Source organism: Phalangium opilio, unplaced genomic scaffold (assembly GCF_054372755.1).
Source record: "Phalangium opilio isolate 3A_F unplaced genomic scaffold, DU_Popi_V2 ptg000081l_1, whole genome shotgun sequence".
NCBI classification, from domain to species: Eukaryota; Metazoa; Arthropoda; class Arachnida; order Opiliones; family Phalangiidae; genus Phalangium; species Phalangium opilio.
Window position 1 is genome coordinate 466,056 of NW_028324188.1, and position 24,511 is coordinate 490,566.

A 24,511-nucleotide genomic window follows, 5' to 3' on the forward strand; every position below is an offset into this window, starting at 1 on the left:
TGAGTTATACTGTAATTTAAAGGCCGAGTTCCAGCGAAAAGGATTCTAGCTAACTGAGCATCGAAACGAAATGTTTCCTCGCAAATATTAGTATTCCTCTGAAGGAAACTCTTTTGTTTATCTTCAATTCGCTAGAACCCCTCAAATTTAGGCCCAGCAGGGAATCTAAAGTCTGCACGGTCGCGCTCCGTTGTTAGTCTCGACCCTTTTCGCTGGAACTAACAGTTTGCTCGCGTTTTGGAACTCTGCCTTGAAGAGTCAATTTTACCTCGTCAATAAAAGATTAAGTTTCCGTTTTTATAATAGCGTTCAAAAAACGACGTCAAGAACACCGTAAGTTTATATTTAAAGCTGGGATTTAATCGAAATTTCTATTAATTGATCTTTATTTTGCAGTTAAAAACGCAAACAATGGCCTGACAATGGAGAATTTTAACTACAAAATTAAAGAGTACATTAACGATGGAGTGGGAGAAGATGGATGGTGGGCCAATGAAAATGAGGATGGAGAAACCGTAAGTGCTAACTGGTGTAGACCAGTTTAGTAGCTGGTACCATTGGAAGAGAATAATTTGACCTATCAAATCCCTAATGCGTTTGGCCGTAGCTTTGGTATTTCCAAAGTTCTGACCACCCAAACGTCATTTATACTCTGAAACCGCCCCCCCCCCCTCCGTTTAAATAATTCAATTCATCAGAATGAGTAATTTTAGATGCAAACATTAAATTTCAAATATCAAGTCCTTGTCGAATTATATATTGGTTACGTAACTAAATTATTAAGAGGACGCGAGAGTGTCATCCTTCGCGTATTATCCCCTTCTGGTACTCATTTTTAAACCCGCAAGAACGTTTTGAATTTTCTATATAAAGTATTTAGCTTCTTAAATTTGAAAAGTGCAGCCTTTCACGCAGAGTTCGAAAGAAGATAGTCGGGAATTGTTTTTAACTCTTTGGGTCTTGGCAATTTAAATTAAAAATCTTATACAATTTTTTTTTTAATCGTTCGAATAAATTTGCATGATTTTAAATTTGCTTTTCTATTCTATTTAGCCGAAGAGAGCCACGAGGACGGCTGCGGCTCCTTCGAGGGAAGATACACCTAGTCACTACCTCCTTACATATAGGAGGTAGTGACCTAGTCAATTTACCGAGCCAAATATACAGTAAGCGACCGCATCTCCCAACTTCATAATACCAAATACGCGTGGCATTCGCTGCGTTTAATTTAAGACCAAACGGAATTAATTTTTATTAGTACTATAGCTCTTTAATAATAGCGGCGGTATCTCCCAGATTATAAGATCGCCCTTGATTTTATTCGCACCTTTTATTAATTGCGAGAATTTCATCGTTTCATCAGGGGTCGTGGATAAATAGTTTTTTGGCTAAAAATTCTACGCGATTTTAATCTAATAGAGTCGATATTACGCGTACAAAATTGATTTACCCCGTTTTTCGTAGACTCCGTGAGAGACGCCAAATTTTGGAGGAAATCTTAAAAAATGCGGAAGAAAATCATAGGAGAATTAACTTGGAATTTGACGAAAACTTTAAAGTAATAATGGATAAATATGCCGATGTAAATTTAACAAAGCCCATCTAGAGCTCGGCATTATCTAACCGTTATCCGAAAATTGGTGATTAACCGATTATTTACAAACAAAACTGGCGGTTATAATGCGATTTAACATGGTACTTCTGTGGATAATTCTAGATTTCGGATAAAGATCAAATAAAGCGGATAATTTATTCGATAATGCCGAGCTCTAATTCATTCTGCGCACGCCATACAACATCAGCCGTTGCTATCGCCGCTTTCCCCTTCTTTGGACGCTGATGACCCCAAGAAGAAATACCATTTCTTTGACACCAAGACAAAGGTTAGCTTATTTGCCTCATACAATGTAAAATGTTAAGGATTGGGGGGGGGGGGGAAACACGTCTCAACATGAACAAACAACATATTTCGTCGTAATTCATTGTCCCTTTATGCCTAAAAGTAAAAATTGGAAGTAGAAAGACCTTGAACTTTGACCCACGTCGTGTGTCTTCATATGAAGTAACTAGTACTATTTTTCCCCCCAGACTTGGAGGTCACAACCCCACCTCTCGCATTATTTGCCGATGACGACGAGGATGAAGATGATTGGCTTAAAAATTAATTGATTTTAAATGGAATTTAATGTTTTTAATTTTTTCAAGGTTAATTATTCCATTATTATATTTTCTCTTGTCTTAATTATTTTCGTACATTTTCAAATACTTAGTTTTATAAAATTAGTTTAAATTTTCCGATTTTGATGAATTAAAAGCATTTTTAAACTTTAAAATTTTACTACACTTTTTAGGACACAAGTTTAATTAATTTAACCCTAAAGTTCAAATATAATATCTTCGTAAGGTGAACTAAAAAAAAATTATACTGTTTGTAAATAAAATGTGTGTGTATATAAGTTATGATATAACTATGCCAAAATTCCTTTTTGGTTTCTTACACTATTAAAAACACCTTGTTTTATACTATAATAATAATATGAACGAGCTGAATTGGCTCTTTAATAATCAAGAATTCTTTGTTTCTATAAGATTTAGTTTCCTACTCTTAAATGTCTTGACAAGACGTGTAAATATTTTTGCTCAATAAAAACAAAACTTGTTATAAGTTGGTAAGATATGTTCCGTAAGTATGACGCTACTACCTATACTTCGTAATGCTTGAGCGAGTATTGACTAACTACACTCGGTTAATTGTGCAAGACTTCCATCTTTCTATTTAGTCTGTCCTAAGCCTTTGACAGCGCCTCACCAGGCATCGCTTTACATCGAATCTATGACCTGCGTCACTTCATGACAAGCTCTCATTGACCAGTGACAAACTTATGGAACATATCAGTAGTGATAGCTATACAGATACGCATGGATCCAAGATGGCAGCCATGACATCATCCACCCAAATATTGTTCCACTTTATTGGAAAAATCCAATGAGATAGAATATATATATAAACCTAGAGTCACAAAGTGGGATCTCGAGATTGACGATTCGCGATACACTTTTTGTCGAGCATGAATCTTTATCAAATACGGGTGGCGCCACCTATTAATGACTTGAAGAACTTTTTTATTACCGTCTGCTGTCAAAATAGTTTTTTAAACGTGTTAAATAAAATAAGCGAGTTAAATAATAAAAACTCTAGTCCTTTTTAATCTAATAAATAGATGAAATAAAAATCAACGATGTTTCTGATTGCAAAAAAGCGAGTAAAAGTTGTAATTAGTTCACCTAAAAGCTCACAGGTGGCGCTGTCATGTTTTGATAAACTTGCTTGATAAAAACAATGTGTATCGCGGTAAGCCGATTTGAATTGGAACTCTATCTATCTCATTGGAAAATTCTTACCTTTTTTTACCTACTCGGCCCTCCAATCAAGGATTATTTAAAATGTCTAAGGATAAAACACACACACAGATCTCTATAGTAAGGGAATGTTCTCTAGTTGTTCCGAAATTTTAACCCATCCCCCTCTTCTCCACCTACTGTTTTGGTGCGTCAAACGGAAAAGAAATATAAATATGGCGCCATCTATCTTATTATCGCGAAAGCATAGACGAAAGAGAAATAGTTTTCGAAAGCATGCTGTATAGAGTTCTTTTTCGAATTGTCAACGGTCGTTAAGAACATTTAGTTCAAGATTCAAGAATGAGGTTAGTTCCTAAAAATCATAATTTAATTTTAATAATAGATTAAAGCAATAATCCTTGACTAAAGCAAACATTCAGTGCAAGAATATACGAGGTGAGTTGACACTAATTTAGTTTAATAGGCAAGGCTTAGGTTTTTGTAGAGAGCAACAAAACTTTCAAGAACCCGGTCACGTGTTGACGCTTCAAAATATTGGCTTTCCGGTTTGCCGATTGTGCCCGCTAGGTACCGTTTGGAACATCTACCTTCGATATTTCCTTCTCTGCATTCTATCCTTAGACATTTTAAATAATCCTTGCTCCAATGTACTATTAAAGGGGGGATAGCCTATATAATGACCCCAAACAAGCCCGGACTAGCCCTCGTAGTAAAGGGTGTAGTCCTTGGTATCCATGACATCAATTTCTTAACTCAAACCAAAACTAAAACAAGCTTATATATATATATATATATATTAATGAAAAAAAAAAAACTAAAAGTCCAAACTTAAACAGACAGACGAGTTTAAAAATAGTATAAGTCTCCTCTCAGGTTCTTCTCCCCGAAATCATAGAGACTATAAACCCCAAGGATCGAGTGGCAGGTCCCCCGCTCTCCAAGCGCAAATAATGATGTTGGCACATGAGAGCTTCCGGCCCGTTTAATTTAGCCCTGTACCAGGAAAAAGGGCAACAAGTTGAGGCATTCCTTCCACTCCTCTACTTCCATTCTCTTTGGTGGAACACTATGAAGCCACTAAAGCGAGAGAAACTCTCTCGAGTCAAAAGAACAGCGAAATTTTGTTTGTTACCATGAGTTAATAATATGTTAGCTCCCTATAAGTTACTCAGGCAATTCATTTTTATACTCCAGCGTTTTCTCCCGCGCCACCGGCTTCCCAATTATATGCGACGCTCTGCGGCCGCCACGGGAACGAAAATCTTATTTACTCTTCTTTCCGGTTTTCCCCGGAAGCGCGTGTAGTGGAAGCTAGCCAATGATATCGGAGCTATTTAAGCAGCCGAATATTTCGCTCAGTAGCCTCGGTTAAGAAAACAGTTAAGAGATCAGTGGATTGGATTTAGCTGTTGTATAATTTTCTCGTTTCAAGTAACAATAACAACTCTTATCTTTAGTATTATTTATCAATATCGGCAAATTGCATTGAGTTCCTGCATTTTTTGTCTCAGTACTGACACAAACGCCATGATATAATGTTAAATTGTTAAAACATAAACATTCACGACTAAAACACTCCCTTGGTGAAAAAGCAGCCGACGACTCGAGGTCGAGGAGCCGTACGAGCGGGATTTTTTTTCGACAAGAGAGAGCGCAACATTCTGATTTTTTCCCGCGCGGGCGAAATGAGAAGAAATCGCTGGATACATTACGCCTATGGAGCCTGAGTAACTTATAGGGAGCTAACATATTAACTCATGTTGTTACTTAAGATTGAAACATATTTACTGTTGTCTTATGAATTAAACTCGAGTTTTATTATTATTTTATTTATGTTTCAATTTAAATGTTTAGTTTTTTATCGAAAACGTATCTCAGAAAGCGTTGCTTATGTTCGGCGCCGATTTGGGTTGTGACGTCACTCTTAACATCACAATTTTACGAACGATCCCTTAAACCAGCATATTGCTCTGGCGGAGGAGTGGAGGTACTGCGATTTCATCCCCCTAGCCCAACAACCCCCAGCGCGCGCAAAATGAATGTGTAACGTAGGCCTATCTTAAGCCTAATTACTCCAAATGGCTTAATTAAATGATATTGTTTCATTATCTTATTTGTTAAAACGAATTTAAGTTTATTAGAGAAAATAATAGTACGTCTTAATGGTTAACACAATGAGTTGAGACTGGTTACAAATTACATGCATATCTTATACATAGAGACTGAGAGAAGTACATTTCTTAAACCCTAGCGCCATCTAGGTTGATTCCCCTTTTTTTAGTTAGTTTAAACATGGTCATTGAGTTTAAGTGGCGGTCTTATAACGCGACCACTGCGTGATTGACGGACAAGTCTGTCTGGTAGGCATAGGAGATGAGAAGCTGCTGGACGGACTTCTTTGAGGCCTAGGAACACTGGATGGCATGTGACTCCGAGGATGTTCAGTTGTTGGCATTTGTGTTGCCTGAGGGTGGGACTCATCCGGAGGCGGTCTAGAACTCTGCGTTGTAGTGACTGGCAACTGCAAGGGTAAAACAATAGGGACAGGAGGGTTTGAGAGAGGTTCAGGTACAAGGGAGGAGGAATGTTCCTCGAGACCTGGACGGAGTACTACGCGATTTCGTCTGTATTCTTTACCCTCGATGTTCACTCGCCCCGGAAGTTAGCCATCTAGACAATCAAACCTTAGAAAACTGAAAAATTTTTTTTCGTAACATTCAACTTAAATGTTGAAAATCTTAAAATTGGCGCGCACGATCTTGATTAAATTTAAGTATGTTTTTAAGCCTATACCAAAAACTGTTTAGTTTATAACAGGAATAGCCTTTAGAGAATAAGGAAAAAATATTTTATAGTGAAATTAACCCAAATGTTGTATTCATAAAACATATTAAACCTATACTTTCAGGTGTTTTTCTGTTAGTTTAGCGTCAACCTATTAGTTTCCCGCTTTGAAAGTTTAAAATAGTAAGAGTTTGGACTTGTAGTCGTGCATTTGCCATGCACGGATTATTGAAGCTCCAAACCGAATAACATTGATGGAAAGCCGAATTTTAGGATTCTAAGAACCCATATATTTACTAAGAGCGCCTGTAGAAATGTTTCTCCCGTCGAGCTTCCAAATTTAAGGATAGGAGGTAATTGAGACGATTGTCGGTTTGGAGTACAACTTTATCAGAACCAAGCCTCGTTCTATTTTAATACGAACAAAGTGGTACTTACAACTCTCGCCAACGTGAAGGCTGGTTGACACACTTGGGCATTTAATCACAAATGTAATCAAATGCCCTTAGAGAGTCTCCCGCGTGCTAAAGAAACGCTACTAGATACGCGAATACTGGGGGGAAAGGCATTATTGAATTTAATAGAACCCCTCCTCAGTTAATCTAGTTTCGTTTTATCAGCACTTATTTCTTTAATAACAATAATAATTTATTTAAAGCACCCTTTCTACTAAAGTAAGATTGTAAACTAATGTAACCTAACTTGTTTATGTTAACTAAACGTTTCTTAATCGTTATATAAAGATTATGAAAGACACCTAGTTCAAAGGATGAAAAATGGGAAAGAAAGAATTGAAGTTTTCTACTTTGCGCCGAAAAGAGGAGGGAGACCGCCGAAAAGAGGAGGGAGACCGCCGAAAAGAGGAGGGAGAGGAGAGAAATATCTCGGAGGCTCCGGTTCTACTATACGCCGAAATGGGGGAAGGCTCGTGAGTTATACTGTAATTTAAAGGCCGAGTTCCAGCGAAAAGGATTCTAGCAAACTGAGCATCGAAACGAAATGTTTCCTCGCAAATATTAGTATTCCTCTGAAGGAAACTCTTGTTTATCTTCAGTTCGCTCAAATTTAGGCCCAGCAGGGAATCTAAAGAAATTTAGAGAAATGCGCTCGAGTCGCGAAGAAAAGGCAAACTAGATTCGGCTTTGAATGAGATATTTGTCGTTTTTAAACGCCGTTTCTTTATCGTTTATAAAGGCTATAAACGCAGATTGGTTAATCGGCACGAAAAACAGCCACTTTTCCAAAAGCCGTTTGAACATGGTAGAAACGTAAACTAATCTAATCTAACCTAACTTCTTAGACTCCGGTTCTACTATCCGCCGAATGGGGGAAGGCTCGTTAGTACTTGCGTTAATTTCAGTATTTTTCGGAAAAAAAAGAACGAAGGCTTAACGTTTTTTCGGTTTGGATCCTTCTAAGTGTTCATTTTACTTTCCCTTTAATTTCAGTAATAAAAATGGCAACAGGAGGAGATGAAACAGACCCACTTAAAGCACCTTTTCTACTAAGTAAGATTGTAAACTAACGTAACCTAACTTGTTTACGTTAACTCAACGTTTCTTTATCGTTACATAAAGAATATCAAAGACACCTAGTCCATAGGTTGAGAAATGGCAAAGAAATAATCGAAGTTTTTTACTTCGCACCGAATGGGGGAAGTCTCGTTATATAAATGAGTATAAATGGGATATCGTTCATCGAATTAAAAAAGAGAAAGAGGTAGCGGAGACGTTCTACTATCCGCCTTTATCGATATATATATATATAAAGAGTATAAAAGATTTAAATTTGCTTTTCTATTCTATTTATCCGAAGAAAGCCAAAAACACGGATGCACTTGATTGCGATGAAAGACGCAAAATGCTGATAGCTTTTCGCACAAATTCTCTACAGAATTATCAAAGGATACGCATTGTATTTGAAAGAAAACTAAAAGAAATAAAAGATCATTATGGCTTTGTAAGTATAACAGCAGTTTTGGCTTTGTGTATTATTTACATTTTCAGTGGAAATCGTTCAAAATTTGCATGATTTAAATTTGCTTTTCTATTCTATTTAGCCGAAGAGAGCCAGGACGAGGGCGAGGACGGCTGAAGCAGCTGCAGCAGCTCCTGCTACGGATGAAACACCTACCCTTCTGGTACTCATTTTTAATACCACAACAACGTTTTGAATTTTCTATATAAAAATTTAGCTTCTTAAATTTCAAAACTGCAGCCTTTCACGCAGAGTTCGAAAGAAGATAATCGGAAATTGTTTTTAACTCTTTGGGTCTTGGCAATTTAAATTTAAAATCTTATGCAATTTTTTTTTAATTTAATCGAATTTACATGATTTAAATTTGCTTTTCTATTCTATTTATCCGAAGAGACCCGATAAAGCCAAAAAGAATTCTTCAGATGAAAGACGGAAAATTCTAATTGCTTTCCGGAAAAATTCCCAAAAAAATTATAAAACTATCACCGCTCAAATTGAAAGAAAAATAAAAGAAGTAAAAGATTATTATGGCTTTGTAAGTATAACAGCAGTTTTGGCTTTGTGTATTATTTACATTTTCAGTGGAAGAGAAACAACAAGAAGTTAATGTTAGAGCTCGGCATTATCTAACCGTTATCCGAAAATTCCTAATCAGGAAGTAATTGAAAAGCAGGATGAAGTTGGCAGTTCACAAGTAACACAAAGCACCACTGAAGTTGAAGACAGCAAAGGTGAATATTAATTATGTATTTTACCCCGTTTTTCGTAGACGCCGTTTTTTAACGGAGTTTTTAAAAAAATCCGAAGAAAATTAAAAAAGGATAAACTTGGAATTCGAACAAAAATTCGAGATGAAGCTGAGAGTTTAGAAGAAATAAAAAAAAAATCGTTAGAAAATTATATAAGGATTAAATCGGAATTCGAACAAAAATTCAAAGTAATAATGGATAAATATGCCGATGTAAGTATAACAAAGGCCATCTGCATCTTATGGCGCCTTAATTATTCTCAATGGCTGCCAAGAACCAATTGAAGCAAGATCCGCGCGGCATGGAAGACTCGAAAAAAAAAAGTCCCTGCAGTTCATGATAGAACAAGAGAAAAAGAGAGAAAAGTGTTACTTTGCGCAACTGCAAGCTGAATTAGAAATGGCTGTCAACAGCTAAAAGTCTCAACGTGAAACTGAATTCCAATATCAAGAGAGAATGCATTGATTGATTGCCTCTTGACTCAAAAAATTCATCAAGTTTTCGTTTTTATAATAGCGCTCCTTTCCTGAGGTGGTAAAACATCTCAAGTTTACGTTTAAAGCTTTGATTTAATCGAAATTTCTAATAATTGATCTTTATTTTGCAGTCAATCAAGTAAATAATGGATTGACAAAGGAGAATTTTAACTTCAAAATTAAACAATACATTAACGGTGGAGAAGGCGAAGACAGACATTGGGCGGGTGGCGAAACCGTAAGTGCTAACTGGTGTAGACCAGTTTAGTAGCTGGTACGCTCTTTCCGAGGTTTCAAAACCTCTCAAGTTTACGTTTAAAGCTTTGATTTAATCGAAATTTCTAATAATTGATCTTTATTTTGCAGTCGCTGAAGGAAAAATAACACTCAAAAATGAAAATTTTGATTTTAAAACTTTAAAATATATAAATGATGGAGTTGGTGAGCATCACCGTTGGCCCAAGGAACCCGTAAGTGCTAACTGGTGTAGACCAGTTTAGTAGCTGGTACGCTCTTTCCCCGAGGTTTCAAAACCTCTCAAGTTTACGTTTAAAGCTTTGATTTAATCGAAATTTCTAATAATTCATCTTTATTTTGCAGTTAAAAACGCAAACAATGGCCTGACAATGGAGAATTCTAACTTCAAAATTAAAGAATACATTAACGATGGAGTGGGAGAACACAGACGGTGGGCAAATGAAAATGAGGATGGAGAAACCGTAAGTGCTAACTGGTGTAGACTTTAGTCACTATCTCCTCCCTCATTAGCCCTTTATTTTGCAGTTAAAAAAGTAAAAGATCGTGGACTAACGAAGGACAATTTCAATTTTAGTATAAAAGAATATATTAACGGTGGAAAGGGGGAACACAGACGTTGGGCGGGTGGCGAAACCGTAAGTGCTAACTGGTGTAGACTTTAGTCACTATCTCCTCCCTCATTAGCCTAGCTATTTCTGCTTTGAACTCTGGGGTCATGCTGTCGTAACAGGTCTAGAATCCTCATCAATCACGGGATGTGATGTGTCCTTTATGATAGCAACAAATTCTGATAATAATGACTAGTTGTCCCTTGCAATCATCGTTTTAACGCTACTTAATGCTTGTTTACTTAGTGATACCTTGCTCGCAGCTTTTACCGTGGACTCTAGCCAGGCATTCGCGACAAGGTACATAGTGTTCTTGTCCCCAGAAGGGTTTGTCACAAATGTGGCATTTATCCTTACTAGCGGGCATATTAAGTATCAGTTATTTTTGTTAGGGGTTACACGCAATCACCGGGAGATTTGTTAGAACACAAACAGGGTGTTAATCTTCTGCTGGTGGCCGGACTCACCAGCGGGTCCAGCGATAGAAAAAGCGGCTATAGGCCTAGAAAGGCGCGCGAGAAGCTACCCTGTATAGTCCCAACACAAACTATCAAGGGATCATGGAACTGGAGGCCAGTGTTCAAGATTTGGAGGAAAATCAGGCGGCTTGTAATACCGCGCAAATCAGAACAGACGCTAGTAAGGACAATAATATAATTACCCAAAGGGACTGGTCCCTAAGTGTTGATTCAGGGACGGCACTCTTTAAAGGACCTTCTTTGCCAACAGTAAGTCAAGTATTTTAATTATTAATTTTTAAGGGGGCTTATTTAATTTAATTTATACTTAATTATTAAAATCAAATTGGACTATGGGGTCAGAAGACGCTCCGATTGCCATTACTAAGTGTGAATGGCGGCCTTAAAAACCACCAACTTCATTAAGTTAATTAGTAATTACGTAATTGTTAATATTTTGTAATTTCAGAGAAGAAATGGCCGAAAGCGTCTATTCGACGGACAAAATATCAGACTCACTGGTCAAATTTGGCATTCAAATGGCGCCAAATGAACTTAAAATGTGTCGCGTTAACTCCTAACAACTCGCTCGGACCTAGTCATTATTTAATTGATTAACGCGTTTAGTTAAAGAAAGTTTTTAATTTAATTAAAATTATTCTAGAATGGAAAGTTCACGGAGAAAATCTTTCCCCTTTTTCGACCGGAGATATTAGGTCGACAAATAACCGATTTAAAAATCCCAAATGTCGAAGAAATAAAAGGCTATGAACGCGAGATTGTTGACAGTAAAATCATCAGCAGAAATTTGGCGGGTGTTTATTATATTTCGCCCCCTAAGCCTGGTCAAGTCTGATAGGCTGATGAGTTCTCGCGTTAAACTGTAGAACCTAGATCTCGATGGTCAGTTTGCTCGCGTTTTGGAACTCGGCCTTGAATAGTCCATTTAACCTCGTCAATAAAAGAGGGATTAAGTTTTGGTTTTTATTATAGCGCTCCAAAAGAGGATATGAATATAAAAAATTTTCAATATAATAAATTTAAAATCTCCAATAGTCCTTTGGAAAAGCGTCGTCCGGCGAAAAGCCCCCAGAGGGTAGAAAAGCGGTAGGGGGTAAATAATAAAATAATCTACCAGTTTTTGTCTGAATAATATGATCTATATAAAAGTTCCCCATTTACAAAATATCTCAAATATAATATACAATATTACGAGGGTAAACTCGGCATTAAGTAAAGATCGCTAAATCAACAAGCTTAAGCCTAATGTTTGGATTTTGGTCGAGCAGACGATATTATGATTAGGGAAAATTTGGGAGTGGGAGTCCAGGCTTGGAAATATGGTTTATTTCTGAACTAGTCCTCCGGACCAGTGACCCCCGATGTCTTAAATATAAAACTGGTCCCGGGACCAGTGACCCTTCCCCTATTTATTTTTCTACTGGTCCCAGGACTTGTGGTCGTTCTCTCCTCTAAAAAAAATCTCTCTCGGCTTAGGGTTGTATACACAACTGGACTCCTGGAGTCGAAATTTATGTTAAAATGAAAATAATTAAGGAGGTCCCCATATCAATTTTTAATAAAAGTAGGAATTAATAAACTGGTCATTGGGACCAGTGACCCTCACGTTTTGAATAAAAAAAGTGGTCCAAGCTATTAATAAACTGGTTTTTGACCTGTAAACCTGTCTTATTTCCTAGCCTGAACTGTGGGACTCGGGAGGTGAAAATAACGTATTTCATTGGTCAAAGAACTGAACTGAACCGAATTTCCCTCCCTTTCCACCCCCCTTTCGTGGGGGTTGCTCCTCTCAGCTTTTGACTGCCCAGCTTGTTTTTTTAATCTTAGGGTCTATTACATATTGACTAGAAAATATTTAAAATTAAATCCCTTATTAGATTAAAACATTCAAAGTTCAAGCGCCTCATAGCACCGCTGTTGAACTGTCTGATGGTGTGGCATTAGCACAGGTGCTAGCTCAAATGTAAATCCACGTTAGACTTAGTGCTTGCTTAAAAATGTTCAACTTTTAATATAATCCTCTTAATAAACTAAAGCGAGCCAGATTATTTCAATCCCACATGGCTTTCAAACAGCCTCTCCTAAGTTCTAATTGGGAACTCGGGGTTTGTTTTAATTGCTCTTTATGGAATACACTAATAGTAACTGAGAAATAATAATTTTAAACTGTACTATTTAGCTAAGCAACCTTAAAAAGGTGCTTGATCGAATTCTCAATTATGATAAAGCCGCTTGAAAGTCAATAAATTGACCTAGGAGGCTAAGAATAAGTACAAGAAGACCAAGGCCCAATTTGGCGGCCCCTAAATGTAGGCGGACCTGACACGCAAAAGGGGGCTAACAGTTCTGACCCTGAAACGTCACACCCTTCTATCTCTTACTGGAGTTTCATCCCCCCTAACGGTTGCAAACAGTATTCTACACGCAAAAATTCCAAATAGAGAGGGGCTGCGTGACCTCAGACTATCTCTTCCCCCTAGCCAGTTGTTAGCGTAACAATAATAGCGACCGAGGCTTAGGATAACTGTTTCACGGTCAATTCATACAATCAAAACTGCCCCCAAGGAAGAATTAAATACATAACCTTACCGAAAAATTGTCCGTATTCAATAAGGCACTAAGGGAGAGAGAGAAAAAAAAATGTTTCTTCTAATTCGGTCTGACTAAAAAAAACTGGTTTGACAAAAAGTACGGCAATCGTCAGAGAATGGCGTCTCAATGAAAACTGGGGAGTGGGGCGCTGGCGGACGCCGATACAAAGAGTTCAGTCTCAAGCCCCGCCCTATCACATGGGTCTAGTAACTGGGGAATCCTATATCACCCCTTTGCTAACGCCGGGCCAATATACAGAGAGAAAAACCGAGTAAAGAAATTTTGTAAAAGCAACTTATCGTCCGTAGATTCCTGGTTGGCAGGTAGTAGTAGATTGTTCCAGTTGACTCTGCGGAAGACGCTGATAGATCCCAAAAGCCGGGTCAGGGGCTCACTGCAGGGTGCCCAATATCCCACGTTGTGCAGAGGGAACACGGAAAAACGTACATCAACTACCAAGTCCGATAGCGGCACGCAAAAACAAAGTTCACTCGGTGAAAGCGCAAGAGTCAAACGTCCGTATCGACGCAAACCCCGGAAAACAATGGCGCAAAAGGTGATCTCGGCGGTGCCTCCAATTGTAACCGCGAGTTTTGTAATCATAAACCGAAAACACACGACTACGTAATAAATTCAATCAAACTTATTTATCAGAACATAAATCCGGTTACTTAAATATTTAATCCGTTAGTAAACAAAGTCAATTATTCTATTAACTGGTTCTGATGCCGGTATTCCTCCTACTGCCCTGATTCACGGGCTACATTCGAAATATATCCCCTCGGGCTTCCGGAGATCGGCCAATCCCGGCTCTCGAGCAGACGACAGGTCTAAGGTTCAGCTTCCTGGGCCGTCTAGCGGGGAGGTCGCAAAGTTTTTTTTCAAATTGTGGCTAAGGGGATTACTTTTAGGAAATATTTTAATTGTTTTATTTCCTTTTAATTAAGTTTCTTTCAAATTAATTGAGGTTAAAGGGGTTATTTTTTGGAAATTTATTTAGATTAATGTAGTTTCTTTTAGTTAAGTTTAATTTGCATTAATTTAGGTAAAAGGGATTATTTTTAGGTAAATTTAAAACAATTTTAGATCAATGGAGTTTATATTAGGTTAAAGGAAAAGTTCCGCGCATTATACCTTAGAGGATAGCCGGAAGCCACCTTACGATATCAAAGGCTCGTTGTTTCTTACTTCATTTAAGGAAATCATTATTGACATTTTGTACGAGCCTTTTCCGTATTGGAATCTTAATCGTTTTGATTAGATTGTTAAATTTAATGCACTTTATTTTTCTAAACATGTTTTCATCGAATTTTGTTCTCAAGAATTTTTTTTTTAAAAAAACTGCTTTCAAGTAATTTAGAATTGGATGCAGTTGTGGTTAAATACTTCTGTAAAGATCGTTTAGTGATTAATTACACTGAGCTCAGTATCTTACTCTTATGTTTGGGGTTTTTACAAATTTATGTTTCCTATTTTTTGTCACGACAAAGTTCTTACTTCAACTTCCGAATTGAAATTGTAGTCGTTGCGTCCTTTCAGTAATTTCATTCTTTATTGTTGAACTGAGAGAAAAAAAGAATAAAGTTTGTTATCTAGGGAAGTCTCTAAAATTGAATAGTCGTAACTTAAGTTTTGCCGTTTGTATCAAAATTGAGTCAATACAAGGGTAAAATTAAAGAATTCATGTTTTATTTTGCTATATGGCTACATGAATTCATGTCTTATGATGCTATGGCTGCAGGAATTCATGGTTTTTTTTGGGGGGGGGTCGGTTTTTTCGCTATGGCTTCATTAAGTCATGGTTTTCTTTGTCGTTTCGGATGTAAACAATTAATAATAGCCATTCGTTCTTATATGGTTTTTAGGTAAGTCGCATTTGAAAAACAGCGAGAAGCCCCAACGAATAAATTACGGATTCTGAATAGCCACGAAATTCAGTGAAGTTTATTACTCGCTTTTGAGAATCCCTAAACGTCTACGCATCCATACGAAAGTCGTCCTGAATTATTCAAAATGGAGCTGGCCAAACTGCCTATGATTTCTTTGCAACGTCAAGCCTTGACCAATTTCGCCTCGTCAGTTTGGGTTAAGGCGAATAAACAATCCTTACGATCTTTTCTGGATAAACTTAAGTTCGACCGCAACTTCAACCGCTACTATCTGGAGGCCAAGCCATTGAACGACCAAGCAATTGCCGAATTGGAGCGTTCCAACATACCAACACTTTTTAAAGAAACGACCATGATGATATTGACTGATGTAGGACATGAAATAATGAAGTGGCTTAAAGAAATTAAAGACCGCGTCAATGACACCACCTTGGAAAAGCAAGTTTCCAATTTGAGTTGGACGGTTGAAGGCCCATTGAATCGACCCAAGATGGCCAGGTTACTGCTAGAGAATCAAAGTGACCTCGATTTGTCATTCAGTTTTGACATGGCATGCGAATACTGTTTGGAGGATGAAGTTAGAGAACTGTGGCCACGAGTCAGAGAAGAACGGGAGTTAAAGGATTTCGATGATGAAAGTTTGGTGGTACAATACTGGATTTATAAACTAGACGAACACTTGCTGAACATACCAAATTACGATCTAGACCGATGGTTAGATCTTTCTGGAAGGTCTATTGATGTAAAATGTTTCCTTAGGGTTGTCTATAGTGGTTATACTATTGACACAGTGAAATTTCTATTTAATAGTTTAAGTGTTGAAAAAAAAATGGAGGCCTTGAATAGTTTCAAATCATCGTCTCCAAGCTTTTATTTAGACTGCGACGAATCGGTGTTTGGTTATGTGTTAAGTAAATTCAATGTTACGGAAATGTGCGATCTCGTATCTAGTTGCGATATTACAACGTTAATGACAGAGTTAGATTTCTTTGCATGGCCAAACACCGAGTTTCTAAAGGCATTTGACCAGTACATAGGCAAGATGAAAGGCACAAAAAATGCAAATGGCAATGAATTGTTAAAGCTAGCTGATGGATCCTTGGGGTATTTCAAACGTTACAACAAAAAGATTTCGTTCAGATACTATTGGAGCAGATTCTCGAAAAACGGCTTAAATAAAGTTATTAAAGGTTCTTTGCGGTTGCCTCGCGTCTTTTTTGAACTGTGTATTTTCAAAGACGATGTATCCATTAAAATGGTAATCGACAGCATTGGACCCAAGGGTTACCCCGAGGATATATGTAGTCGTTGTGATATTGTCTACTATTTGGCTGAATACGACTTGAATCTTTTGAAGTATTACCTCTCTCGTGCCGTTTACAGGAAGACTGTAGCCGAAAACATCATTAAGGAATCAAGGGATAATAAAGTAAGAAAGAATCATAAAGACTTAGTTCCTTTTAAGGATATAATTGCTGATATTTTGATTGAGGTTTTTCCGCATTGGAATCTCAACCGCATTAATTAGATTGTTAAACTTTTACAATCAGTATAAAATTACTTCAAATTTGATGTTTTGCAAAGTATTTTCCCAAATTAATGCACTTGGTTATGGTTTTCTTAACACGTTTTCATCGAATTTTGCTCTCGAGAATTTTTTTTTTTTTTTAAAACTGCTCAGTTTTAAATAAGTAATTTTAATTAGAATCGCATGCAGTTGTTGTTAAATGCTTATATAAAGACTTTTTAAGGATGAATTACACTGTTTTAGATTAAACTTATTTTTAAATATTTACCAATTTAATGTTTACTTTTTGTTCACAATAAACTAGTTTTTATCTAATTTCATATGCAAGATTTTTAAATACTTAAAGTACTTCCGAATAGCAATCGTAGTAATTAAATTAATTAAAAATATCCACGAAAGTAAATATAACTATTAAATAATTATATAAAACACTCAAAATGATCATCAAAATATTACACCGTTTTCTCGATTTGGGAAGCCATTACTGATGACGTCATAGTACGTCGGGTTGAAATTTTGTTTGTTACTTAAGATTAAAATATATATTTACTGTTGTCTTATGAATTAAACGCGAGTTTTAAAATTATTTTATTTATGTATCAATTTAAATGTTTAGTTTTTATCGAAAATGTATCTCAGAGAGCGTTGCTTATGTTCGGCGCCGATTTGGGTTGTAACGTCACTCTTAATAATAATAATAATAAAGGCTTTTTTATTGGAGCAATCATTAAGGTGTAGACCTTATTTACAATGATGTCCAGAGTTAATTTAAAATATAAAAGTAATACAAAAGTAATATAAAATAAGTTAGGTTAAAAAATATGGGGCCTAAATTGGCAGTTGTTAACTTTTGTTTACAGGTAATCGTAGCGTCATTGACTTAGTTTCGGCGCAACATGATTGCTCATGGCATCTTTAAAAAGCGTTATTGAAGTTATAATTTTGTGATATGTTTTCTAGTTCATTCCAACATTTTATGCCTTGAAATTTAACACTCTTGTCTTATTTTGGGAAAAGGCCATTTCTCACTTTAAACATGAAAATTAGAAGGTCAAAGTAATAGTTAAAGTTCATAGTATTTATATTTGCGACTTCCCTCGCGACAGTCGCGGAGGAGTATTTTCGAGTGTTGGATATAAGTTTAGCGCACATATTATTTAAAGAACTTAATTTAGACTGATTTGATTTAGTGGTGTTGTGATAGAATATATTGCCATATTGTAGTATTGGCTTTATACAGGCATTGTATATTATTCTTAGAAAATCTGTCTCTAGGTATTTCTGAAGCGGCCTCAGAAGCATAGCCTCATATTTACTTTTTTAGTAACATCACAATTTTATGAACGATCCCTTGAACCAGCATATCGCTCTGGCGGAGGAGTGGGTTTGAGAGGGTACTGCGATTTCATCCCCCTAGCCTAATAACCCCCAGCAGCGCGTGCAAAATGAATGTTTAACGTAGGCCTATCTTAAGCCTAATTAATCTAAAAGGCTTATTAAATCATATAAATCCGACAAAACATTTATACAGTGTATTTATTTAGTTAAGTATTATACATATTCGCTAAGCCTTTAACGTGTCGGCTTCTATGCAAATATAAAAAACATTATGAGTTAAAAAACATGTATTCAATTATGCAAAAAAAAGGGGGGGAAGTGGGAGAACAACAACAACGTGCACATAATAAACGGAGCACGTGGGTCACAGATATCACGTGACCCACTAATACGCCGCGGGGGCGTGGTCGCATTAGACAATTTTCAGATAAATACGGCTGCTGAATACGGTTGTAGAAAGTTTTGATATTTAAAGTTGGTGGCGGCGGCGAGTATAGAATAATTTCGTCAATTAAGTTAATTATTTTCGGGAAGAAATGGCCGAAAGCGACTGTTCGACGGTGAGTAGGTAGTGTTTTGCTGCAATAGGGACTTGGCAATTCGGGCTTAACTCCGCCCCCAGCGCCATTATGGTATGTTTTTTTAACAGAATGAAAGCTATGTAAGCCCCTCCTCCTTCTTGTATGTTTTTTAGCACTAGTGGAAGGGAGCCTGACGTTGCATGACGTAGTACTGCCAAGTCCCTATTGCAATTAGTGATTGAGAGTAATTAAAGAAACAACGCCTAAATAATTGCATTTGGTTTAAAATATATTGCAATGTTTAAATATATTTAGTTGATTCTGATTTAAATTGAATTAATTTTCAAACTTGACGATTGAATTAATTTTAATTTAACCCTCCGTTTAAATCATTCATCTATACATCATAATGAGTAATTTTAGTTGCAAACATTAAATATCAAGTCCATGTCGAATTATAGCAATAAAATTCCTGAATTTTGTAAATTAATTCTTACTTTCGTTATAAGGATGTTGAAATAATTTTTTGGTTCGATTACCGCCGGCTTTCAGTTCACGTTATTTTAACTGTTTAAACATCGGCGCCTACATGGTTACGTAACTAAAGTATTAAGAGGACGCGAGAGTGTCATCCTTCGCGTATTATTCCCTTCTGGTACTCATTTTTAAACCCACAACAACGTTTTGAATTTTCTATACAAAGTATTTAGCTTCTTAAATTCCAAAAGTGCAGCCTTTCACGCAGAGTTCGAAAGAACTTAACTGTTTTTAACTCTTTGGGTCTTGGCAATTTAAATTTAAAATCTTATACAATTTTTTTTAATCGTTCAAAATTTGCATGATTTAAATTTGCTTTTCTATTCTATTTATCCGAAGAAAGCCAAAAACACGGATGCACTTGATTGCGATGAAAGACGCAAAATGCTGATAGCTTTTCGCACAAAATCTCTACAGAATTATCAAAGGATCAGCATTGAATTTGAAAGAAAACTAAAAGAAATAAAAGATCATTATGGCTTTGTAAGTATAACAGCAGTTTTGGCTTTGTGTATTATTTACATTTTCAGTGGAAGAGAACCAACAAGAAGTTAATGTTAGAGCTCGGCATTATCTAACCGTTATCCGAAAATTAGTGATTAACCCATTATTTACAAACAAAACTGGCGGTTATAACGCGATTTAACATGGTACTTCTGTGGATAATTCTAGATTTCGGATGAAGATAAAATAAAGCAGATAATTAGATGGAAAGGAGAGAATGTCTCAACCAGTGAGGTTGAAGGCATCGTCAGTAGGGTTTTGCAAATGGCTGATTGCGTCGTCTTTGGAGTTGATGTACCAGGTAAAGTTATACTAATGTTTTCAACTTCTATTCAGTATCATGCAACTTTAATATCTGCACCTTCAGCCATCAAATGTTTTAAAATCAATTAATAATAATATCGTATCAGGTATGGAGGGAAAAGCTGGTATGGTCGTCCTACCAGAGTCCCCCGAAGTTCAGAATATGGACCACAAAAAGTTCCTAGAAGATTTGAGAAAGTCCTTGCCCGCTTCTGCCATTCCATTGTTTATTAGGGTCGTCGAAAAGTTGGAATCAACAGGTAATTTAATTTAATTGAATTACTTTCAGTTTTACTAACTTATCTTTTATTCTGCCCGTTATCTAACTTAAGGGACATACGAGTTCAAGAAAGTTGATTTGCAAAAGGAAGGATTTAACCCTAACGTTGTTTCTGACGTTATGTTTTATATGGACCCTAAAGAGGGTACTTACAAAAGGCTAGATTTAAATGCCTATGATGATATTTGTCAAGGAAAAATTAGGTTCTAAAAGCTTTGTTTTTGTTTATTTTCCAATGAAAATTCTATTTACTCTTGTCTTAATTATTTTCGTACATTTTCAAATACTTAATTTTATAAAATATAATGGACTAACTAGTTAAATTTTCCGATTTTGATGAATTAAAAGCATTTTTAAACTTTAAAATTTCACTACACTTTTTAGGACACAAGTTTAATTAATTTAACCCTAAAGTTCAAATATAATATCTTCGTAAGGTGAACTAAAAAAATATACTGTTTGTAAATAAAATGTGTGTGTGTGTATATAAGTTATTAAATAACTATGCCAAAATTCCTTTTTGTTTTCTTACACTATTAAAAACACGTTGTTTTATACTATAATAATTATAATAATAATATGAACGAGCTGAACTGGCTCTTTAATAATCAAGAGTTCTTTGATGTTTCTATAAACCGATTTGGTAACAAATGTCATAGCAACCATTATTTATGAGCTGACGTAGGAACGCGTGGCAACTTGGGAAATAACCAATTATTTTTCAACTCAAAATGCCAAAACAAACCCTCGCAAATAATAGATAGCGAAATAATTTTTCCGGAATTGACCGTTGAAAAATCTTGTTTTAAATGCCAATTCCCCACATTCTCGAGAACCACTATCGCCATTATTGCAAACTTTTAATAATATATTTGTGAAACTACCCCTTTCAAAAGCCCGCAAAAAGACCCGCGTGTAATTACAGAGTATATATCGAATAATAAGAATAAGCTGCCGTCGGAAACCGGAAGTTGTTTATCCTGCAGCTTGAAAACAAATTTCTTTCCATGGTTTGAATTTGGCCAGGCATATATTTAATTTTAAAAGCAGGAATAGAGAACGGTTAGTATTTACTTCAGTCAGACTCATAGACCACCCAGTATAGAGCCCCTCCCTCCAAAACGTAACGAAAATTTGAATATTCTTGTTGGCCCACTCACTTAAAATACGTTTTGATGACGTTGCTGACGGGGACGGCGAAAAGTACGTTATTCCTTTTTACCTCTGTCGCTATGACCCTCCCGCCTCTTCTTCGCGTGTATGAGGGACAACAATAGTTTCGTTCGGAAGAGGTCCGGGGTCAACCCCCTGACCCTTTGATTTGAAGGAATCATTGGGGGAGATTAGTGTCGTGGTTACATTACGCTACACGAAGAAAGGACGACTTGGGATTGCCGCTTCCCCTCCCCTAATCTCATTTCGAAATGTAATGGGGTTTTTATATGTATCTCTAACTTATCTAGAGGCCCAAATCGCCGCTCGGAGCTCGGGATTAGGTTTTTTTACTACTATGAATATCTTGGCGTTTGTTCTCTGAAGCTAAGCCTAAATGTTGCGAGCCTTTTGTCCTTTAAAACTCGAAAATTTTGCCTATACTTTTCCTTTAAAGCTAAGACAAAATATACGTGAGGCTTGTCCTTTAAGACGGGAACAAAATTTATACGACACTTGTCCTTTAAGTCTAGGAAAAAATTTACGCCAGGGGGAACTTGGTTCCTTTTATTTCCTTTTTATTCCAGAAAAAAATATTAAATGAGTAATAATGAAGTAATTACAATTTGCTAAATTTATTATAATATTATTATAATTCAAGCGTCTTTTTAACAGCGTAATTCGAAATTTGCCATTTAATATTTTGTTTCGGAATTTGGCATTTTTAAATTCGTTTTTTCAGACTTTGACCCCGGCGAGTTTTTTCATTTCCCTTTTTATCCGTTTTGTTGATCCCCCCCTAAATAATGACTCATTGTAGTATCTGTAAACTATCTATAGGCCAAAAAATCACACCAAAGAGGTGACACGTCGACCCTACCGTAACGCTTTGAGGATTTCGTTTCAACTCCATCTCACAGGTCTGTTTCCTCCAAGAAGGTTTTGAATTGGCGGAAACACGACGCGCGTTCTAAGCCATTCCTTCTTCCCTTAAAAAAATGACATTCCCGCCTTTTTTGGCCTATTTTTAAGGTCTATTTTTCCTTTCCTTCCTCCCCCTGGCGGTTGACTCCTACAATTCGAAGCATTATGGATATTCAGATTTCATTCTTTGTCCAACTCATCTCCGAAGTGGTTTCATTCTTTCTGAAACGTACTGCGAAGTGGTTTCATTCTTTCTGAAACGTGCTGCGAAGTGGTTTCATTCTTTCTGAAACGTACTGCGAAGTGGTTTCATTCTTTCTGAAACGTACTGCGAAGTGGTTTCATTCTTTCTGAAACGTACTGCGAAGTGGTTTCATTCTTTCTCAAACGTACTGCGAAGTGGTTTCATTCTTTCTCAAACGTACTGCGAAGTGGTTTCATTCTTTCTCAAACGTACTGCGAAGTGGTTTCATTCTTTCTCAAACGTACTGCGAAGTGGTTTCATTCTTTCTCAAACGTACTGCGAAGTGGTTTCATTCTTTCTCAAACGTACTGCGAAGTGGTTTCATTCTTTCTGAAACGTACTGCGAAGTGGTTTCATTCTTTGTCCAACGTATCTCCGAAGTGGTAAGCGCAACCTTTCTTTGCAACAATATTTTATAATCGTAATTAGAGTAATTTTTGAGTTTAATTTGAATGGTTTAAACCATGATTAAGATAAACTTATTTAGCCCATTATTAGTTGATAAAATACGGAATTCTGTTTTTCATAAGGTTTCATTTGTATTTATTATGTGAATGTTCTTTTCTATCGAAATTGGGGACCATGATTTAGGTAACTTGATAAAATACGGAATTGCTAAGGTTTTATTTATGGGAAGGATTTCAAGTTGTAGTGGTGAATTGTCGCTTAATTTAAGGTTAGCTGTTTGGATCATTGTGCATCGTGATTAGCGCGTATTGGCTTCATTCTTGCCATCATTTTTACCCTAGCAATCCGGTAGTACCCACGTGGTTTAGGCTTAGCGTTGAGCCTTGTTGGCTTCCAATTAGCTTTTCTACAAAATCTCATTTGGGGCAGAATTGAACTAGCTTTGACGTAACAAAAAGGGAGCCTTGGGCAACCCTTAGGGTCGGGACGTACAAGGTTGGGGGGGGGGGTTAATTCATTGGCGTCTCTGCGCACTCTCAAAATCCCCCTTAGTCTAGAGCGCAGGCGCTAAAAAGCGAGATGGAAGTCAAATTTTTACCCCCATGTTTTCCCCTCTTAGTAGGGACTTGGCAATTCAGGCTTAACTCCGCCCCCAGCGCCATTATGGTATGTTTTTTTTAACAGAATGAAAGCTACATAAGCCCCTCCTCCTGGTATGTTTTTTAGCACTAGTGGAAGGTAGCCTGACGTTGCATGACGTAGTACTGCCAAGTCCCTGTTCCATCGAAGAGGATCAACTGTTCCATAGGTTCGTTGTTTTAAAGGTTTTTTTCAAATATTTTAATTGATTTAGTTCTTTTTAGTTAAGTTTCTTTCAAATTAATTGAGGTTAAATTGATTATTTTTAGGCTAATTTAAAATTTATTTCGATTAATGTAGTTTCTTTTAGTTAAGTTTAATTTGCATTAATTTAGGTAAAAGGGATTATTTTTAGGTAAATTTAAAACAATTTTAGATCAATGGAGTTGATATTAGGTTAAAGGAAAAGTTCCGCGCACTATACCTTAAAAGAATGGCCCCTTTATCTAAATGTAAAAGGGAAAATAGTCTCTTAGCTTTTAATTATAGTCTTAAAAACGAGGACTACTGTTCCGCCATTTTTAGAGGCGTCTGCTAGCCAGAGCCCCTTACCCCCACGGGTTTAGTTGAACCAATCCCTCGCGGGTTCAGTCAGAAATGGTAATTACTTTTAAATAAAAGATCATTTATTTTTTATAATATTTTCCCTTGCCGTTTTTTTAAGGGATAATGTCTTGGAATTTAGAATTGTTTTCAAGCAGGCCTATAAAAAATTGTTATGGAAATCGGGTGTATCTTCAAGCATTGGAAGCACTAACTTACAGCCAATAAGCTTGAAAGTAATATTTTATTCGGGTAGAAATTTAGAGAAATGCGCTCGTGTCGCAATGAAAAGGCAAACTAGATTCGGCTTTGAATGAGATATATTTATCGTTTTTTCGGTTTGGATCCTTCTAATTGTTCATTTTATTTTCCCTTTAATTTCAGTAATAAAAATGGCGACCGCCGAAAAAATGGG

At 36.5% G+C, this 24,511-nt stretch overlaps 2 protein-coding genes and 2 long non-coding RNA genes across 4 annotated transcripts; all 4 read left to right on the plus strand.

Annotated features, from left to right (window-relative positions):
- The first annotated feature begins 1,379 nt into the window (after nucleotides 1-1,379).
- On the plus strand, nucleotides 1,380-2,671 carry LOC149653808 (uncharacterized). Its single transcript, XR_016370793.1, has 3 exons — nucleotides 1,380-1,640; nucleotides 1,718-1,883; nucleotides 2,089-2,671. It is a non-coding gene; the product is annotated as an uncharacterized LOC149653808 (long non-coding RNA).
- Nucleotides 2,672-7,729: 5,058 nt separating this feature from the next.
- Nucleotides 7,730-9,586, plus strand: LOC149653809 (uncharacterized). The gene is made up of 7 exons (XM_089846739.1): nucleotides 7,730-7,866; nucleotides 7,963-8,106; nucleotides 8,207-8,287; nucleotides 8,516-8,659; nucleotides 8,780-8,855; nucleotides 8,932-9,404; nucleotides 9,481-9,586. The coding sequence occupies exons 2-6, from the start codon at nucleotides 8,008-8,010 to the stop codon at nucleotides 8,937-8,939; spliced, it is 408 nt and encodes a 135-aa protein (XP_089702865.1). The 5' UTR covers nucleotides 7,730-7,866; nucleotides 7,963-8,007; the 3' UTR covers nucleotides 8,940-9,404; nucleotides 9,481-9,586.
- Nucleotides 9,587-9,715: 129 nt separating this feature from the next.
- Nucleotides 9,716-11,673, plus strand: LOC149653810 (uncharacterized). Its single transcript, XR_016370792.1, has 6 exons — nucleotides 9,716-9,819; nucleotides 9,950-10,068; nucleotides 10,133-10,242; nucleotides 10,462-10,515; nucleotides 10,608-10,943; nucleotides 11,143-11,673. It is a non-coding gene; the product is annotated as an uncharacterized LOC149653810 (long non-coding RNA).
- Nucleotides 11,674-18,577: 6,904 nt separating this feature from the next.
- On the plus strand, nucleotides 18,578-20,396 carry LOC149653811 (long-chain fatty acid transport protein 4-like). The gene is made up of 5 exons (XM_089846668.1): nucleotides 18,578-18,601; nucleotides 19,439-19,582; nucleotides 19,772-19,904; nucleotides 20,014-20,166; nucleotides 20,239-20,396. The coding sequence occupies exons 1-5, from the start codon at nucleotides 18,578-18,580 to the stop codon at nucleotides 20,394-20,396; spliced, it is 612 nt and encodes a 203-aa protein (XP_089702794.1).
- The last annotated feature ends 4,115 nt before the right edge of the window (nucleotides 20,397-24,511 follow it).

Bases quoted from the DNA above. Each gene is read 5' to 3' on its own strand.
- LOC149653809 (XM_089846739.1), top strand. From the start codon at position 8,008: ATGCTGATAGCTTTTCGCACAAATTCTCTACAGAATTATCAAAGGATA. The intron at 8,288-8,515 runs GTACTCATTTTT...ATTTATCCGAAG, and splicing joins ATGAAACACCTACCCTTCTG to AGACCCGATAAAGCCAAAAA. The intron at 8,660-8,779 runs GTAAGTATAACA...ATTCCTAATCAG, and splicing joins TAAAAGATTATTATGGCTTT to GAAGTAATTGAAAAGCAGGA.
- LOC149653811 (XM_089846668.1), top strand. From the start codon at position 18,578: ATGGCCGAAAGCGACTGTTCGACG. The intron at 19,583-19,771 runs GTAAGTATAACA...GGATAATTCTAG, and splicing joins TAAAAGATCATTATGGCTTT to ATTTCGGATGAAGATAAAAT. The intron at 19,905-20,013 runs GTAAAGTTATAC...ATATCGTATCAG, and splicing joins CTTTGGAGTTGATGTACCAG to GTATGGAGGGAAAAGCTGGT.